The sequence below is a fragment of the Cupressus sempervirens genome, chromosome 7 (assembly GCF_028749045.1).
Source record: "Cupressus sempervirens isolate cs-2001-9-10 chromosome 7, ASM2874904v1, whole genome shotgun sequence".
NCBI classification, from domain to species: Eukaryota; Viridiplantae; Streptophyta; class Pinopsida; order Cupressales; family Cupressaceae; genus Cupressus; species Cupressus sempervirens.
The window spans coordinates 668,352,634-668,368,181 of NC_143124.1; the positions used below are offsets into that span (position 1 = coordinate 668,352,634).

General features: G+C 36.6%; 1 protein-coding gene across 1 annotated transcript in view; it reads right to left on the reverse strand.

The window, feature by feature from the left end:
• Positions 1–4,254: 4,254 nt before the first annotated feature.
• LOC149548438 (THO complex subunit 7A-like) overlaps positions 4,255–15,548 on the reverse strand; it is a 37,508-nt gene continuing 26,214 nt past the window's right edge. Inside the window, exons 2-4 of the mRNA XM_089792507.1 lie at positions 5,242–5,606; positions 4,919–5,155; positions 4,255–4,771 (exon numbers count right to left, since the gene is read on the reverse strand). Of these exons, the coding sequence (XP_089648633.1) occupies positions 4,598–4,771; positions 4,919–5,155; positions 5,242–5,606 (776 nt within the window). The 3' untranslated portion in view covers positions 4,255–4,597. The remainder of the gene's footprint in view (positions 4,772–4,918; positions 5,156–5,241; positions 5,607–15,548) is intronic.

The window sequence follows — 15,548 nt, forward strand, 5'->3', positions numbered from 1 at the left end:
TGAAAGTAGATACTCAAAAATTAAGTTTACCATACCATTCATTTACTAGGTGTGTGTGTGTCTCCCTTAGATATTCATCCTTGAAATGCATTCCATTGTCCCCATCTCAGAAACACTATGATAAGATAAAGATAGATAAGATAAATTTATTAATGTCCAACAAGAGACCAACGAGGTTCTAAGGGACTGGAAACAGTACAAAGGGCAAAATGCCAGCAGAGGGAGCACCAAATGGCGTTCGTAGAAAGAATGTGAAAGAAAAACAACAAAAGAACCAAGAAAAAGGAATAACAACAGCTAAGAACTCCTCATAGGCGAGAAGTAGTCTAGAATGGAAAGGTGGACATTAGGCAATCAGGTACTCTGGAAGGTCGCTTCTGAGGTCTACTAGAGGGACATTGCCAAGTGTAATCTCTAAGGGGTCTCACAGATCAGTGTGAACCGAGATAGTGCAGAGAGGTCACTTCGATCCTTGGGTAGGAACTGTAGAACTAAAGAAAGAGGTGATGAGTTGAGTAGGATGTCGAGCAAAGCTCGAGCTATATAGTATGCTTGCGAAGCTGCATGGTCTCCTGAAGGGAGAGTGCAAGACAGTGCTGGTCAATATATCTAAAGAATGAGGGAAGAGACTGACACTCTTTGAACAAACAATAGAATCACCCTCGGATCTCATAGTAAATGGGACAACAAAAAATAAAGTGAGACTTGGTCTCGACCTCCTCGAGGTGACAAAGCCAACAGATCATAAGCCCTCCTCAATTATACCGACAAATCATATGTAAATTACACTATTATACTGAGTTTTAGATTTCTGATTTTACCATAACTTTCATAAGCCCTCCTCAATCCTTGGAAAAGATTTGTGGTGTGATGATTGTACATAAGAAAGAAAATGACACTACAAGGATCAATTCAATAACTAAAGCAAAGTTGGAGTAATGCAAAAAAACAAAAAGTCAACATCCATGTAGCATTCTGATTTAGGGCCACTCCACCCTTACACACTCAACACATGCTTTAATTCCACTGATGAAGGGTATTTCTGATACAAACTCGAAAACAAACATATAAAAAAATAACACAGAGAGAGTAAATGTTTCACAAAATATAGATTAGTATTGCTTTAAGACCCTTCCTTCCAAAGGGTTGAGGATGCTTAGAAATGCTTATATAGGCAAGAGTTGAGGAGGTAGGTATAACTGCCTTTGATACAATAATTAAATGCATGATGCAAGTTAATAAATACCTCAATCAAATACTAAATAAAAAGTTATTAACTATCATTTAAAATGCTACCTACAATGATCGTATAAACTCTATTGAATGACAAGTTCAAAAAGTATTTGACGATTACTTTTTTTTTTTTTTTTAAAACCTCACACATTCAAATTTATTCTTACACCATGGATGCTCTTGCATCAAGCACCACATGAGAGGAGTTTATAAACATTTAAAAAACATATGGTAACATTGAATCCACCATTCTTTCTTGGTTTCTTTCATATGCTTATTTGCCTTTGTTTGCACCTGTGTATTTTCTTTATTTTAAATCCTTCCTATCTTTCTTCCCTTTTATGTAATCTAGCTCAAATAATATTGCACTATCAAACCCTAGGAAATCGTAAGTGTTATCTTCTTCAACATGAATGTCACAGATTACCTTTCTTACAATTGCATTTTTTGTCCTTTATCAACATGTGTTGATTTCCCTACATGTCCTCCCCATGTTGCCTCTCAAAGAGTCATGTTTGGGGATGTTGCCTTGCTTCTAGGTGTTGCTGGCGATGTTGGTAAAGTTGGGGGTCTATCCTCAATGCATGTTACAGACTCGATGGACTCTAGAGATGTTGCTAGGGCTTTGGTGGTTGATTCTACTAGGTCTAGTAAAATGGATGGAGGTTGCCCCTCTCATCCCAAAGGAAGCTATGTAGAGCAGGTCATGGCTAGAAGTGGAAGGTCGAATGTTGTTCCTTTTCCAGTTTGTCGGTCCATTTATATCACGTTGGAAAAGGATATTCTGGTAGAGATTAATCAGGTGGTCTCTAACTTGTCCTCTCAAGCGACTATATGCAAATTTAGAGGTTATTGGCCCACTCTCCCTGGTCTTCATCAATGTATTACCAAACATTGGAAGACTAATTTCAAATACGGTTCACATTTTTCCTTTACCTAGGGGTTTCTTTGTTGCCAAGTTTCAAGATATTTTGGATAGACAAACTATTATTTGCAGGCACTTTTTCACTTGGTAAAAATTGTTCCCCTATGATGATGAAGCCCGAGCATGAGGATTCCAACTTTCCCTCGGAATGTCATTTTCAAGATTTTTATTTAAGTCAAGCTTCCTTATCTTCCCCTTCATCTTTGGGTTGATTCTCTTCTAGAAGAAGTGGGTTATGCTCTTGGAAATTTTCTAATGGTAGATAAGGAGCCTTCTAATATCCTCCATTTTACCTTTGCTCACATCCTAGTTAATATTGATGCTTCCAAGGGGTTGTCAACTAACATCCTCCATTCTACCTTTCCTTGTTTTTTTTGGATCCCCTATATTTTTGGAAATGTATTTTTGTCTTTCCCACTAGGGGGTACTCTTGAAAGAGAGGTCACAAGTTCAAATTCCATTGGGGAATGGGGTATGTACACCTCATTTGTAGCGCAACTAAGTGCCTCCCATAAGGAGCACAAGGTAGTCATATATTGTTGCCACCATATGCAGGCCCCAAAAAATATGGCTAGTATTGTGAACTATAAAACTATCTTTCCTTTTCCTTTTTCTCGGATCTCCTATTGTTTCGAGTAAAGTTTTTCCATTATTTTTTCCAAAATGTTTTCTCCTTTTTTGGGATGATATTAGATTGCTCTTACACTCTTGGATGCTCTTGCATCACATTCACTATTATTAATTAGCATCTATTTAAGCTTGAAGAGTGCAATTACATCATTGTACCAAAGTCTAACCACAAGTAGTAACTATTGGTGCTAAATAAAAGTTACGTATAAAGCTACTCTACATGAAATGCTTCCATTGCAGTATTCACAATACTGGCTTGTTGCAAGTCTTATCTTGAGATTTGGAGTAAAACTCTATTACCTCTTTTATATGCACTAGGCAAAGAAATTTATTGTATGTGACAAAATCTACAAGCTAACCTTCATTTTGACCTCTTATCTTGGAGCTAAAGATTCCAAATAATACTGCTTTGTTTTTTATTAATAAAGCAAACAAACAAGGGGACTGACCCTCACAGGAACAAGGTCTAAAGACAGTTCAGACCATTGTGAGCCCAAAGCAAAAACACTCTAGACAAAACACAAAGCTCAAAAGCTTTAAACCCAAAAAGAAAGGGCCAAACTCACACGCCCTAAAGGAAAGGCCAAGAGCTCTGTTTGAGCCTTCGGACAACTGTCCAAATGATTAGGCTCACCAACAAAGGAGATGTTGTTGGGGCAGTAGTCCAAACGGTTGCCAGAGTGTTGCAAAAGCTGAGTAATGTCAGAAGAATCGTGGTATTGAGCATTAGCAAAAGTACAGGGAGCTAAAGGGTGCATGTGACCAGAAGGCATTGCACCAGTGGAGCTAGGAGCAACAACAGGAGTTGCAAACAATGGCAACATTAAGATTTCCCAAAGGCATTTCATCTTTGTTGGCATCCTATGAATCCTCAAACAACAAATAAAAGAGAGTATTAGAAGAACAAACAGTAAGATGATCACTACTTGCAGGCTCCCAGCAAGCAGCTGCACCATTATGACGTAAAAGAGTGTAGTCAATAGCCATGTGTCCAATAGAGAAACAATGCCGACAACAGAAAGGGAGCCCTCATAATCCAGCACTTGAGTCCATAGCCTCTCCCCACCCATGAGCACCACATCCCCGGCAGGTGGTTGGGAAACACATGTATCAACCAAGATATGGGTCAAAGTAGACTAACCCATAGGAGTTCCCAACAGCCTCAAAGCAAGACATCTCTCAGAAATGGAGTTGGAGATTCGGACAGTGAGCCAGTAATAGTAGCTTTTGGGGGGTGGGGGGATTGTGGGGGGACCCCTCCCCTGTCAGTATTAGCCTCCAACCCTACCAAAGGAGCAGTATAATAATTCCCAGCATGGTGATATCTTCAAAAAAGATGTTTCTTTACTAAATGGATGTTAGTTGTACACTTTTCATCATTTCTTTAGAGAAGATGTTTTAGAAGGTTCAGTTATTTAATAAAGATAATCCTTCACCTCAAAGACTTTAAATTTGTGATAGCAGAGTTGCACATTTTACCATACATGCATTAATCAGAAATCTATCCAACCAAAACTATGGTCATGAGTGATCAGAGCAAACAATATGTAAGTGACACATGGATGATAACCAACTATTATGCCACAAGATAGAACATGTGAGAGAAACCTGAGTCCACTATAATACATGAGTGAAACCTGCTTTCTTCCAGCCAGTATGGCTATAGATTAAAGTTTGAAAATTTAATTATGCAACCCCAATCTGTTAATTCCTTTATCTTGCTCCATAATAAGAATCCAAAAGCTACTTTTATAGTAAAGAGCAATGCAAATTCCCTTCTAGCATTGCATGTAAGGAAGTATGACAACATTAATCAATATGCATCGCTTCGGCATGTTCTGAAATAGCACTAGCTGTTACTGATTCAAAATCTGTAGTAAGACTGGACCCCTCCAATGGGTTCTTCTGTTCTTCCATTGCATTCCTCAGCTCTTCTGCCATATTCCTCTGTTCTTCATCCATTGTATTTTGCAATTCATCAACCTGCGAGTAACTATCTTAATGAATATTTCAAGCTAACATGTTTAACAATCACACTCTTCAAGACATATTAATTACCACAATCAAAAGAATTATAATAAAAACAACCATATGTCTCCCAGGAAAAATAAACATGGTGCAATAACCAACCACATGTAATAGCAGAGAGAATTGCTTCTTTCGAAGCTCCAATGTCCTTGATGCAGCAGTATTCTCTGCCTCTAGGCCAGCAATTTCTCTCTCAAGTTCAGATAATGTTTTCTGGGTTTCATGACGAGGGGCTTGAGCTGAAATTAGTCTCCTGATTGCCTCGCACTCTTCTTTATGCTGTCTTTCAATTTTACTTTCTTCCAGTTGTTGTTTCAAATCCTCTATGTCTGACTGGGCCTGTATTCAGAGACACAATATGTCACAAACAAAAATAAAGTTAACAAAATTTTATTAATATTTACCAGCTCGTTTCAAGTCCGTACCTGCAAAATCTGTTGATTCAGTTCCTCTTGCAACACATTGAAATTATCCTTCTCACGTTTATTTGCATCAATGACTGCTGCAGTCTTGAGGAGAGGCAGTTCAAATGTAGTAATCTCCTGTAGAAATGATCGGGAGAGCCTCTCACACTCTGCATAATTATCAATGTCTTTGTCTATCTCTGTGGCAAAAAGAACGAACTTCTTATGAAGCTTTCTAAGAGGGGGCTCACCCCTGGTGGTGGTGGTACGTGTCAGAAGTCTTTGTTTGATAACAGAATCATCCTCTTGGGGGCCAATGGCATAATGAACAGCCATCTCCTCTTTTCTCCCAGTTAACCTCCTTGGTTTTGTTGGTGGCTGACTGCCTGATGGTTCAATGCCATATAGTCAAAAGAAGAAATTATATATTTTCCATCATATAACATTAGAGAAAATGGCAGCCCCCAGAAAACAAGCTGATACACTATATAAAACCGATACCCAGCAGTCTGAGTAAAAGTAATTGTTTAAGAGACACTTTAAAAGAAAATGACATTTTGAACTTGTCTTACTCAAATTGAAGCCTAATGATTCATGTTTGCTCTCATCAAAATGCAAATTCTAGTTTACAGTTTTGTACGACAATTATGCTAAAAGAATGAAACACATCAAACTAGATCATCTCCATGTCAGTGACATTTAGAACCAAGCTCACAAATAGAGATGACTATCATGATGGATCATGCAAAAAAGCAATACAATCAAACGTATGATCCAAGTTCCTGAACTTCCTACTATACGTTGTGCCACTAAAATGCAAATAAGTATTCATTATTTTCAAATTGATGCACTGGGAAGAATAAGCCTTAAAAAGTTAGGAGGCATCAAGTCTGTATTGAAAATGAGTCAATCATATCTTGACCTGCCATTCTGGTTGAGGAAAAACAAAAGTCCAACTGTTTTGAAATGCTTTTTCAGGTTTTCCCTCTCCTTCATAAACATTATGTATGAAACTACATGACATTCTCAGGTGAAATTTATGTAGGCATATTTCATCAACGTTTGAAAGACTTTTTGGCAAACCGGCATAGCCTTCTGTTAAATGTTCTATATGCAGTCATCAGTCTTGGTTTTCCTTGCCTTCTTACTAAGTTGCTGTAGAAAATGGTTGCCTCCATTCAAACTTGCATCATCTGAAGATACTCGGTTAGCAAGAATCTTGAAGCGGGATCTTGCATGCATTTTCCCCTTTGCATTGGATTATGGCAAGAGCTTTTAGTTAAGAGATAGACTACAAAATTTGGCCTTTCAAGGGATAAGATACTTCCTATCACCTCTTCTGTAATATTTTTTTCTTATAAATAGAAACTGTTATCCAAATTCCTGGAAGCCTGTGAGATATTAAAGGAGGTTTCCTTCCTCAATTACAATGGGTTTAGGACATTCTCTAAGCCTTACCGTAATTTCACTGAAAATATCAGCTCAAACTTCAACTGGTTGTAAGAAAAACAATTTCCAAGCAAGAATGTCAGTGACCTGATTTATCCCACAAGAAGCATGTTCAACTTTAAACCCTTTAAGAGAAGCAAGACACAGCCAATCCCCTTAACATATGAAAGTTGCTAATTATCCATGTCCATTGCCTCTTAACGAGTTTAGATAAAAGGCTACAAACTGAGATTCTATCTCAAGTATAATCCTGCTAATATTGTTTTCTGTGGCCAAGAGCAAGCCAGGGCAAATCACCAAAGCTTTCATCAAGTTGTTTGTCATAACTCCAGGCCCCATAAAAGCCCAAAGTGAGCGTCCCCATTTTGACTGCAATGGAGACCAAATGCTCCTGATGGGCCAGGGAGCCTCTGCACATGTTTAACAAGGATGTGAGGAGGGTTAGGAATATCCAACAAGTTCTAAGAAATTTTTTTGACAACAGAAACTTTGGAGGATAAAATTATATATCTGCCAGAAACATTATTTCAGTGATATGTCCAGACTATCAATGAATCAAAGCAAGATGGGCTATCTTCCTTCAAAAAAGATAAAGTAAGGGCAAACAAAGTCTTGCCAGCAGAACAAATGTTTTATGCAATTAAAAAAACTTAAGTTAAAGATTGAGAAAACCTTACGAAACCTATGGAAAGGTGTAAATGACATTTTTTGCTGATAGGCATTAACATGGGGAGCACAGCCTACCCATTTTGTCTCACGCAGCAGCTTGCCATAGACATTTTATTGTCAGCGTCAAATTAAGAGGATTGCTGCAAATGTAATAGCACTGCTCTGTAAATTATGCATTTTCCAAAGGCAGCAATATATTGCATTTATATTTACGACGAGCCAAGAAGAGACATGTCCCTTCATGGGACATGCCTATTCATTATTATGTAATTAATGTAATGAAAATTATAATTTTGTGTGTGTGTGTGTGTGTGTATATATATATATAGATATATATGTATGTATGTATGTATAATATCTCTTAGGTCATTATCTTCACCAGTTTTAACTCAGTGTTTACCCGACTGAAGCTACAAAACATCAGCACTCCCTCCTAGCTAGGAAAGATAAACACATGGTTAGTTATTGCCTCAATATAATATCAAGTTAGCATGATTCAAGATACCTTTGATTAGAAGATATCCATCATTTAGATATCATCTCATGATATCAAGAGTAGTGGCCTCTTGAATGTTCAAGTCACATGACATTCCCCAAGTACTCTAAGTAATGGCCTCTTGAAGGTCAATTTGCAAGATATTCACCACGTACTCTAAGAAATGGCCTCTTGAACGTCAAGTTGCATGATTTTCACCAAATACTCTAAGTAATGGCCACTTGAACATCAAGTTGCATGACATTCACCAAATACTCAAAATGTTCATAAGGTATGTGCACGCGTATCCTCAATAATACTTACCATAGGAACATTCACGGTCTATTTAAAGAACTTAATGTACCATGCAAGATATAGTCTATCATGATTTGCTTAGACATCATAAAATATCCATCATAATAGAAGATTAAGTTATTGTAGGAATGTCACTTTCCAATAACTTTTACAAATACAAGTGATAATCATTTGGAAGTCATCACTTCCTCATGGTGTACACAAGGGGCAAGTTCATTAAAATCATGCACTCACACACATGTATTGAAAGTCTCCCTCTGAATATCAATCTTTTGAGCTCCTTATCCAATGTTGCCTTTGATGAAGTGTCAAACTCCCTTTGAATCTGATATCAATCTTCTTTTTCTTGCAAAAGCATCACCAAACAAAAAGGAAAAGATCAAGGCAAATAGCTTTTATAGTACATATAGAAATACAAATAGGAGAGAGCCTGCAGTGAGTAGATCAATAAAATACTTAAGGATGATAAATACTTATCTATACATCAACATCCTTGATTGTCCTTGTCATCGTTGATATGTTCAGCTTATGATTTTATCTAAATTACTAATGCCACTCTTAGATGTATTATTAATAGTAAGGTATTTCAATTCTCCTCCCCGTATCACAATATTGTTTCTCCTACTTGTACTCAGGTATGGGCTTATTCATTCAATTATTATATCTATTGTACTTTTAATTATAATGGTGAATTCTCCTCTGTCATAAACCTAGATGATTAATATAAACATATGATTAGCAAGGACAACATATGTCATCATACTAACTAATTAGAATATTAATAAAGTCAATAAATGACACTAATGATAAAAGACTAATTTAAAATTGTATCCCACCAATTATAAGTGAATAATGATTAGATTATGAAAAATGGCTAAAGGTAATAAAAGGCTCATTGTCACAATAGACTTTAAAGATTGTTTTTTTTTAGCGAAACATTATATTTATATTAATAATAATTGGTTCAAAAAAGCTCCCGAAGAAAATAACCAAAAAAGAAAAAACTTTGGTCATTGCCTGATACAAAAAAGATGCAGAAGAAGAAATACTGCATCAAGAGAGAGTATCTATCAACACTAATGAATCTTGTCCTAGAGATTCCCAAATCGAGAATATAGTGATTACAAAGAGCCCAAAACTCATATGTATTCAATTCATTGTTTGGTGCCAGAGACAAGACCAAGAGCCCAGCCAAAAACTATCATAAAGATTACCATCACTGATCTACATCCAAAACTCCAATTGCGACCATGATATTAGAAAGCCATCTAATGCAAGTGCAATCCAAGACCTCAATTGCGACCATGATATTAGAAAGCCATCTAATGCAAGTGCAATCCAAGACCTTGACCTGCATACAATATCTCAAAAGAACAAGTGAGATCCATAAGAGAAAAAACATGTGAAATCATAGAGAAGTTGTGATTTACTATCAAATAAAATATAAGGACTCAACCTTATTCTAAACATATTCTTTTGTCATAATATTAACCAAGTTGGGAGATCAAGGAGGTTAAGTGGGGAAAGTAAAAAGTTAATATAAACCCCGTTAGCACCCAAATTAGCCAAACAATCAGCTAAAAGATTGCCTTCTCTATAAGTATGCGTGATGTAACATTTAGAGATCGAATCAAGAAGAGACCATACTTGATGTAATATATATTGTATGGACCAATTATATATATGATGTTTAATACACGCATTAATAATAATGGATGAATCCCCTTCAACATGTAACTTAGATATAGAAAGTGATTTTGCAAGTTTCAAACCAAAAAGCAAGGCCAATACCTAAGCTTTATTATTATTGCACTAAGGGAGAGAAGATGATTTTGCTGCAATCACATGACCTTTAAAATCTCTAATGACTATGCCATAGCCAAAGTTGCCTAAATTTCCTCTAGAGGCCCCATCAAAATTGAGTTTGAAATAACCCTCACTTGGAGGAATCCACTTGGTTTGTGCTCGGATAAGAGGAATCTTTTAAGTACACAATGGAGCAGGAAGATGAGGAAAAAGTAAACCCTTCCACCAATGAATAACATAGCCATCCCAAGGAGAAAAAACATGTTTACCCTTATATTTACTTACTGAAGCATTAACAAGCTCAACAATTGATCTCTCTAATCCTTCCAAAAATTGAGGGATTGGAGATGACGTCTGTCTAAAAAATTTCTTGTTTCTTTCCCACCAAATTGCCCATACTACAGATGCAAGGATGCACTTCCAAAGACATGAAAACATTGATTTAGAGTATAAGATTGGCCATGCTTGGAATAAATCCCATAGAGAATTAGGTAATGACATATGGAAATTAAGCTTATTAAGGAAAAAATGCCAACAATCTTGAGCAAACAGGCAATTTAAGAGGAGGTGATCTGTTGTTTCTATAACTTGGAGACAGAGCACATAGTTAAAGTGATCAGAAATGTTCAATCTGTGAAGATGATCACTAGTTAAAATTCGGCTCTTTAGTGCAAGCCATGCAAAGGATCCTGCTTTTGGTAAAACTAAGCTATTCCAGCAGAATTCAAAAGCACAATATGTGGTCTAAATAAACTGGTTGTGTTGGAGAGCCAAGCATCCTAATTTAATAGAATATTTACCATCTTTAGCTAGAACCCAAAAGAGGCAATTTGGTTGATTAGACATAAAAACATTTCTTTCAGCTAGTACTTATTTGAAAGAAGCAGCCCGATGGTGGGATATAGGAAGAATTAAGGGTTCTTGCCAAATGAATAGCCCTATGAATCTATGAATAGCTGAGACATAAGTAGAAAAAGATGTTTCTCCAAGCTTAAATCACTATGTTTAAAAAATCCTTTAGGGAATCAATGTGGCAAGGGGGGGAACCCATTCCATGAATCAAACAAAAAATTGACACTATCCTCGTTGTTCACTTGCCATGATATGAATGAAATAATAACTTCTCGAGAAGCCATCATGAAATCCCATATGACAGACCCCTTTGGCGAATCTTGCATAGTAAGAACTCTGGAAGGTTCCAAGTTATCTAAATATTTCTCTTGTAAAAGGCGACACCATTTGGCAGAGGATTTTTCATACATTTGCCAAACAAGTTTAGCACCAAAAGCCCTATTCCTATTGGTGATGTTGGGAAGTTCGACACCTCTTGTTCTATAAGAGGTTGACATGGCATGAATAGAAATTAGCGGTATTTTCTTCTGACCATTCATATTATTTGACCAAAGAAAGGTGCAGATTAAGGTTTCAATTTGAGAGATGATACCTTGGGGGGCTTGTAGAATGGAGAAGTAATAATTAGGAATGGCAGAAAGAATAGTTTTGATAAGCAAAATTCTACCTGAGAGAGATAACCAGTGACCCTTCCAAGCACTAATTCTACTATTGATACGATCAATCACAGATTTCCAATAAGAGGGTTTGTTTAATCCCATAAAAAAGGGAACACCAAGATAAGTAGAAGGTAAGTGATCATGGGGAAGATAAGTAGATTGTTAAATTTAAACCATTAATAAACTAAGTCACACTTACAAGTGAGTTCTTGAGCCATCAAGAAAAGATAAATTCACAAGGAGCAAAATACCATAATAAGAAATCTGAAATACTATTGGTTCATTGTGGATTGATATAAGTTGCATTAATCACAACTTATTTTGACCAAGATAAATCAATGTATATCAACCAAAGGATATTCGAGCCCCATAGAATGATATAAACCTATAATAAATATGACTCAATCACCAAATATGAATTGATCATACATTCACCAATCTCATTAGTATATTACCCATCAAAATTGAATCATGCATATCATTAAATATATATAAACCTAACAATTTATCCTTCAATTCTTAGTTGTATTGTAGAATACAAATTGGAAATCGAACATAGTTGTGCGACAAGAAGCTAAGGATTGGATTAAGATCTAATAGATAAAATGAAAATCATAATTGCTTGAGGACAAGCAAATTCGAGAGGGTAGGACTTTAATAACCCCTCTTTGAGTAAATCACTAATTGAATTAATAATCCTTAGACATCAATTAAAATAAACAATATCAATGACACTACAATTAATATTATCAATTAAATTAAATAAGTGAATACTAAATTAATAAATACTAAATCCATTAAATTAGATATCACTCATAACAAATATAATCACAAATACAATACCAATAAAATAAACTAAACAACTATACACCTCTAAGTAGATCTAAAAAAGACTAATCATTTATCAATTGCAATGGAGTTCACACATTGCATCTCTTAAACAATATGGGCAGCAATATATATGCCCAATCAAACTTAAGTATATTGGATTACCATCTACGGATTAGAGGACTACTTACACAAATAGTAGCGGCATAAATTCATAATAAACAAGTGATAGTGAAGAAGAGTATAGCAGTAATTGAAGAAAAAGACATAATCTGCGATAATAACTTGTAGACATGCAGAGAATGCAAATAATGACAAGAACAATGGATATGAAATGAAATGAAATGAGTTTTGTTAAGTATTGTGGATCTCTGATAGATAAAACAATTACAAATGAATGCTTGCAGAGAATTTCTAATTTGAATAATGCAGAATATATTTACTTATCTTTGGCTATGACCTCAATAATATATTTGATTGTCTTCCTCCTTTAGCAGTAGTCATAGCATTGGATTGTTGTGTAACAAATGAAATGGTGTTGATAACAGTAAGTAATGTTTCACAATACTGATGCTGACTGCAGGTACTTGGATGCCTTGTAATCAATACTTTCCCTACGGTAGTCTATACATATATATACAAATCGGAGGCATGTTAGTTTAATTAACAACCAATCTTTGCATCAGTTAGTGCCCGATAACAAATCAAGGCAAGATAAGATTAACACCCGATAAAGTAACAGGGCACGATATGTATTAAGACCCGATACAAGCATGATACTGAAGTCTGCCGATATTATGAAGCCCGACCACTATGAAGTCAGTCAATAATATGATCTCTACACTGTGATAATCCATGAAGCATAACAGGAATGTAGGCATATGTATGTGTATGCGTATATTAATATGTATACATATATGTATGCTTATATCTCTGTAATTCATAGAAAACAGTAGTAACTTCAGTGTATCAAGAAATTCATGTTTTGCTTCTTCTAATGCTAAACATTAAGTTTTACTAATGTCCACGAGACCAAAGGTCTATGGGACCAAAAGGGAGGTCCACTAAATATTCTGTTGAGATTTTTCCAGGCTGTCCCTTCTTTTGTGGAGCTGCATTAGCAAGGCCGACACCTTATGAAGTTTTGGCCCCTCAAAAAGCTCTTTTATACTATTCACTTGTATAGTGTCCATGAATTGGACCTGGATATCTTTATATGTCGTACATTCCTTTATATAGTGTCATTTTGTCTCCACTGTGCCCTTGTTACAAAACCTACAAATTCTCTCCTCCCACCTTTCTTTAGGGATCTTCCATCTACCAGTTTCGCACCTCACTTGATGTGAACCGAACCTCATTTGGGTTATCAAGATTCTTGCCTTACCTTTGATGTCGGCTCCTAGGTACTCTTTGTCATCTTGCTCGCAAGTGTGGTTAAATTCGTTAATATAGTAAGCCTTTTTTCTACCTACCTGATTTGTCCGCATGGCAGTCCTAACTTTTTCTAATACCCACTTTTTATCTCTGTGTTGGTTTCCGAGCACTCTTGATACTCAATGTTCCACTTGTTGAGCCATTTATTATTTTGTTTCCTCCATGTCTTCTTTCAACGATCTAGCTTCTCCTTAACCACTAACTTAGGCCAGTGGTATGGATCCATCTTTTCTACTTTTTTTAGATAACTAAGCAAGTGAATAACTGCATAGGCTTCCACCGTGAATATGTCTTCTTTAGCGAGAAGAAACTCATAGGGAACTGTTGATTTGACTTTGAGTTTGGTGGTGATGAAATGTTGACGCAACGCAAGGCAAGAGGATCCCCAAAGGAGATGACCTAGCCCCTAGAAATATAACCACACAGCAAAAACACAATAGCAAGAAGCAACAATGCAAGATCTGTTACCAAATTACAATAATTATTCATAAAATATAACTAATTACATGTAATATACCCGGTTGTAAGGCCTTCCGAGTTAGGGCCAAATATAAATAGCAATTACAAAATCAGTTATGCAAGATCCCTGAAGATCCAACCCAAACACTATCCCAGCTAGCCCAAATCTGTAACATAACAACAATCTGGAAGAAACCACCCAGGAAATCTCAACTTGTGCTCGCAAGCCCACCAAGCAATCTCCTTATTTTCCAGCCGCAGCCCTAGCTTTGTTCCAACTTTGTCCAAGATCCAGGTGTAAACTACCTCACATTCGGCACTCTGTCCACACACTCACAACTCCATCATAATCCTGATGTAAACTGCCTCACATTCAGTGTTTTGTCCACAGACTTAGGAAAATCCTGCTCTTCAGCTGCTCCCCACACTCAACTGAATGACTAAAAGACTCCACAAGACCCCTACTTATACCCAACTAAGCCACAAGTCAGCCTAGCAATTACAAATTAAATAAAACTTAACATTAAATACTTGAAGAGCCACAAATCGGCCTGCAACAACAATTAAATGTCCAGAAATCAATATCCGAGTAAAAACGTGATATCTCCTAGCTCCACTTGAATTAGAACTCGTGCTTCAAACCGTAGGTAGAAATTTAGGTCCTCTACAACCCCTTAAATGCGCAAAGGCTGATTCCTCAAGGATAAGTGGCCATCCATCCCGAAAGTCAAGCACAGAAAACTGTCGTGCAGAATTGTCAGAAATCGATACTCCAGGAGAATTGCCATATCTCCCAACTTATAAGGAATTAGAACTTGTGCCTTCGACCAGAGATAGTACTCTAGGCCCTCTTCAATCCCTAAAGTGCGCAGCCTCTAATTCATTCTGCAAAATTAGTTATACATCCTGCAACAGGCACCCAAAAACCAGAAAAAAACACAGTTTCGGTAGCAAGGTAAAAACAGTTCAGACTTCAATTCAATCCATCCAATCTCTATGCATTCATGAGGAAGGGTACTCCAATGTGTCTCCAACACATCCCTAACCATGAAAAGCACAACTCCACCAAAATCCAAGCTTGATGCTCCTCAACACTTAACCAAATCCCTCCAAACATGCAAGATTGCAGGAAAGCCTAGGATGCTCCTGCATCAAATGTTTTTGAATTCTTTCTATTTGTCACCATTTATGGTTTAATACACTGCTCCCCCATATTTTGCTGTTGTATAGTACAACCAAGATCACCAAAACCCCAAATAGGATTTTCCTAGTCTTCTAGTCCCACAACTTCGCTTTCCTGCACTTGTTCTGAAGGAGGTAGGAGGCCTTCCATCCCCATGTATCCTTTTTGATCTGCAAGTTTCCCACCCTAGCTGATAATG